This window comes from Morone saxatilis, unplaced genomic scaffold, assembly GCF_004916995.1.
Source record: "Morone saxatilis isolate NCDOM2014 unplaced genomic scaffold, NCSU_SB_2.0 Contig9, whole genome shotgun sequence".
In the NCBI taxonomy this organism is placed as follows: domain Eukaryota; kingdom Metazoa; phylum Chordata; class Actinopteri; family Moronidae; genus Morone; species Morone saxatilis.
The window spans coordinates 15,339,559-15,344,158 of NW_023340268.1; the positions used below are offsets into that span (position 1 = coordinate 15,339,559).

General features: G+C 40.3%; 1 protein-coding gene across 1 annotated transcript in view; it reads right to left on the reverse strand.

Annotated features, from left to right (window-relative positions):
- Nucleotides 1-1,334, reverse strand: part of LOC118343211 (sushi, nidogen and EGF-like domain-containing protein 1) — a gene marked incomplete at its 5' end in the record, with an annotated part of 91,802 nt that extends 90,468 nt beyond the window's left edge. Inside the window, 4 exon segments of the mRNA XM_035681967.1 lie at nucleotides 132-297; nucleotides 452-547; nucleotides 649-927; nucleotides 1,219-1,334. Coding sequence (XP_035537860.1) covers nucleotides 132-297; nucleotides 452-547; nucleotides 649-927; nucleotides 1,219-1,334 — 657 coding nt within the window.
- Between the last annotated feature and the right edge of the window lie 3,266 nt (nucleotides 1,335-4,600).

A 4,600-nucleotide genomic window follows, 5' to 3' on the forward strand; every position in this document is an offset into this window, starting at 1 on the left:
GAATTTACCGATCCTGCAAGCCTTCTCTCCTCAGGCCTTAATGACATTCTTGCCAGTTTTCTTCATAGATTGGTGGTCACATATGCTATAAAGAAGTACCTTTAGTGATCCCCCTCTAGTTCTGGCCTTACCATTAAAAGTGCAGCCTCTTGATCCATGGTCTAACCGGAAAGCCCAGCGTCCAGGTACATTCACATTGCTGCTCAGGTGGAAATTTGAGTTATTGCCTGTTGCATTGCTCGAGAATGATCCAGGGATGGAGAAATGGTGAGCAGAGTTGACTGTGTCATATCCAGCCTGGAAATACATGTAGATACATATAGATAAAATACATTTTACGCATTTTTGTATTTGTACATTTGTGCCATTATTGCATTCAGATTTAGGTAAAGCATGGCAACTTAAAAACATGTCATGTAGTGAATCTGAATATAATTTTAATGGCTCTAACCTGTACATAGCGAGTTGTAAAAGCTATTATCCCATAGTTCATCAGCACAAATGAGTATTGGCCACCAGAGATCAAGACTGCTTGGATGGTTGTTTGCTGAAAATAGATTATTTGTTTTTTTTTATAGTAAATATGGTTATAAGAAATACACACATACACATCATATGCATTTCCCCATTTAGAACAAGATGACTTACTGTTCCAGTCACTGGATAGTAGGCCACCTCATACCATGTTGCAACAAACACCCAGGCGGCATGGAAGTTCAACCCTGGGAAGTACTCATTGATGTCTTGAGTAGCTTGTTGGAGAACACTGCCGCTGGTGTATTGGTTGTAGTAGATCTCACCATTTCCTCTGTTGTCTAAATCTGTCCAGAATGGAGCAATGATGTCTCTGGATCCATACATTGGAAACCTTTGAGGTGAAAAACTAGACCATGGTGCATCGAAGGTCAGATGTCCGTTGTGGTTCACCTGGAAACAAATAAACCAGTTCTTACTAACAAAGAGTTAGTAGGCATCGACTACAGTCCTTGACAATCATGTATGATCAAATATCAACATATTTATTGCTACATTATTTTATTACCATTTTGTGGCTATATCAACATATTTATTGCTACATTATTTTATTACCATTTTGTGGCTATATCAATATATTGACTCCAACTAATTCTAATGCTTTTGTAATATTCAAAACAGAAATTTGTATGCCTCCACAAAACAAACCAGAATTTTCAGTTTGCTAAAATTATTTTCACATACATAAATCTGGTTATAGGACTGTCCGAAGTAAACAAAAGGTCGTTGCAGCAGAATTTGAGGAGAACTTCCATCGTCTGACCGAGCGCTTGTTGTTCCATTAATTGGGTAGAGGGATTCTATAGAGAACAATAGATTCAAGATTCATGTCACATTTACAAAGAAATCTAATTACCATCCATTGGCCTTATTGGCACATGCCCTATTGGCAAATGTTGCATAGTGTTTTTAACATTTAACATTTGTAATCTCCACACCTAACCATTATATCCATGTTTGATCCAATACTAAACGTTATTTTATTGTGTGTTATTTGTATTTTTGTGGACATACACTTGGAATATTACCAACCACAGGACAACATCACAGACATTTTGGCATGCCATATCATGAAAAGGCACAGATGTAATTGAAAACCATTTAGCTGAGCCAGGTCCAGGGTCATGATAATGTACATGCTATCTCACTGTCATGTGTTACTGGGACACTTGATGGAACTGAGCCATAGTTTACTAAATGTATTTCAAATTAAAATGTCTGCCATGAAAAAGCTTTTTGTTAAAGAGCAATTTAACACCACCTCAAGTTCTTGTTTTTGTTTTTTTTTTTCAAAATTTTTTTTGGCCTTTTTCATTGCTTTACTGGATAGGACAGCTGAAGATTGACAGGAAAGGTGGGTAGAGAGAGAGGGGATGACAAGCAGCAAAGGGCCGCAGGTCAGATTCGATGTAAATACACCTTTTGATTTATTAAAATATTGCCCACTGCTCAGGTTTTGGGAATTTGTAGGTTCTTGTGTGAGAACACAACATAGGTGATCCACATGTTCTAGTTTGAGAGTGGATCTTTTTGCAGTGACCACATCTCCTGCAGTGGAGAAAACTCTGTTTGCAGATATGCTTGAATCTGGGATACAGAAGTATCTCTCCAACAGCCCGGAGGTGAGAGGAAATGTGACCTCATGGACACGACGCCAGTAAAAAGGATCCTCAGTGAGAGGTAGAAATGGGGCTTTACAGTATCGCTCCATTTCCTCCTCAGCCCTGGCAAAGGCGGTCTCGGGTTGTACTGTACCTTCAGAGAAAGCATGTCTAAGCAAACTTACTAGCAGCAATGAGCCCTTTCTTTTGGGAGCAGAGAGGCATGTAGGCTTATCGTCCTGCATGGGTAGAGCTTCTTCTTCCAGAGTTCCATGTTCCCTCAGGCGCTTTATCCGCTTCTGTCCTCTCATTCTGTGTTTGAACAAAAGAAAGAATAGCATTAAATCCGCAGTTTGCAATTTTCTCAGGACAACTGTTTCAGTCTTATAAAGCTGTAACTCATTGTAGCTACTTAACGTTGTAATGGCGATTTTAAGTTTGTTTAAATTTTGTATGTTTAATATGATACATGGTGAAATTATGCATTCAGGGATGTAGCCTCTGTAGTCGCTTCTCATTAAATCTCCGATCTCTCCCCCTAAATGAAGAAAAGCAGGATAGAGGCTGTATGAAGGATGTTCTTCTTTGTACCTCTGTCAGAGATCTGCTTTGATGGCATGCTCAATCTTTTGGATCATTGGTGATTCTCCAGTGGTGTCTGTTCTAGAGGAGTTGTGCATTTAGCGGGGCAATGAGACAGACAGCTGGATTGCTCTCCTGACATCAATGTAGTGGCAATGCTTTATTGTCTTTAATGCCTTCACAGCATCCTTTGCATTTAACATATCTGTATCGTTGACAGTGCAGATGTCAGACTCTTCTTACCACCATAGGATTCAGATGCCTGGAGGCAGTGGATAATTAGTAAGTGCACGCTGTGATGTGAGATTCAACATATAAGCGAAGCATTTTATATTAGCAAATTGTTCAACTTGAGCTGCAACTACCATGTCAGATGCGTTGTCCATCACCAGCACTTCATGTTTATCTGTTAGATGCCATTTTCCCACAACATTAAACAATGGCTCTGCCAAATGACAATCGCTGTGATAGTGATAAATGGCTCTCGTTTGCAACACATGCGATGAAAGCTGCTAGTCTTCTTTGCTAATATAAGCTGCTGTTATTGTTACATATGAGTCAATCACGACAGAAGTCCAGGAACCACATGTATTGGTTCCTCGACTAGCTATTCATTCACTCTGTTACCTGGGCTTTGGTTTAGCTGTAGAGTGTAGGTAGTCTTCAGTAGGTGGCGAAACCCAGGGTTCTCGGGCGCATAATAAGCCCTTACAGCCTATAGAAGCTCTCCACATCTCGGATTGCCATGTGACACGACTGTTCCAGGTAGATTAGTCAATGGTTGCTTAAGACTTGGCATCTGTAAAGACAAGTGGTCTTGTATGATGTTTCTGCTGCTGCTGCTGTTATTTACCTTAAAGGAATGTTTGACATTTTTTGGACATAAGCTTATTTACTTTCTTGGCAAGATCCGCTTGCGTGTTTATATATACGTCTATATATATCAAATTTGAAGCTAGGGCTGCCAGCCTTAGCTTGGCATAGCATAGCATAAAGACTGGGAACAATGGGAAAAGGCTAGCCTAGTCCAAAGGTAACAAAATCCACCTGTTAACACTTCTAATTCCAACTTTCTGAGATATTTGCTTGTTCCAACAGTCTGGGGTATAACCCCCTATGTTTTGACATTTTGAATAACGAGGTAACAAAAAAACGATTCTCATTTTTGGGTGATTATACACCTGTATAATATTCCATTTCTGCCAATAGATCCTCCTAAATGTTACAAATTGGGCCTTTAACATAACCTGAATGCAAGACACTGTGGGATGTTGGACTTCTCTCCAGCAATTCACGGCAATCTCAAAGAATTTTGCGTCTTCTCTGACCACTACAGCCATGATGAAAGATTTCTGGGAATTATGCCAGGCCCTGGGTGAAGAAATATGCCAGTGTGTAAAATCCCCTCACACGGAAAACTACCAGAACCCTTACAAGTTAAGGTATTGTACATTTGGGAAAGGGAATATTGACGAATATATTGTCCATGTAACAGCCAGTTCTGGTGGTTATTCCTCTTCCTTTTTTTGTCAATCCCAACTCCATTCTATCTACCCCACCCCAGAGTGTAGTGTCCATGAGAAGTGCAATTGACTGCACTCTCACCTGGTGTTTATTTTATCCCCTTGCAGACCACAACAAGGCCTGTTACCCCACTAAACAAATCAATGTAAGGTGTAAAAAAGTAATGATGTGACGCTGAACTCTAGCACCCAAAGGTATGGGCTACTAAATCAGCCCCGGTGCTGGGCAATTCCCTCTGAGTGCATGATTAAGCAGCTCTGACTGAGGGGGGCTCACAAGATGCTTGGCTCATAACTCAGCACTGTCAAAGCTTCATGGAAGCGTTAAAGAAAAGAAGGATATGGTGAGGCCTCTAACTT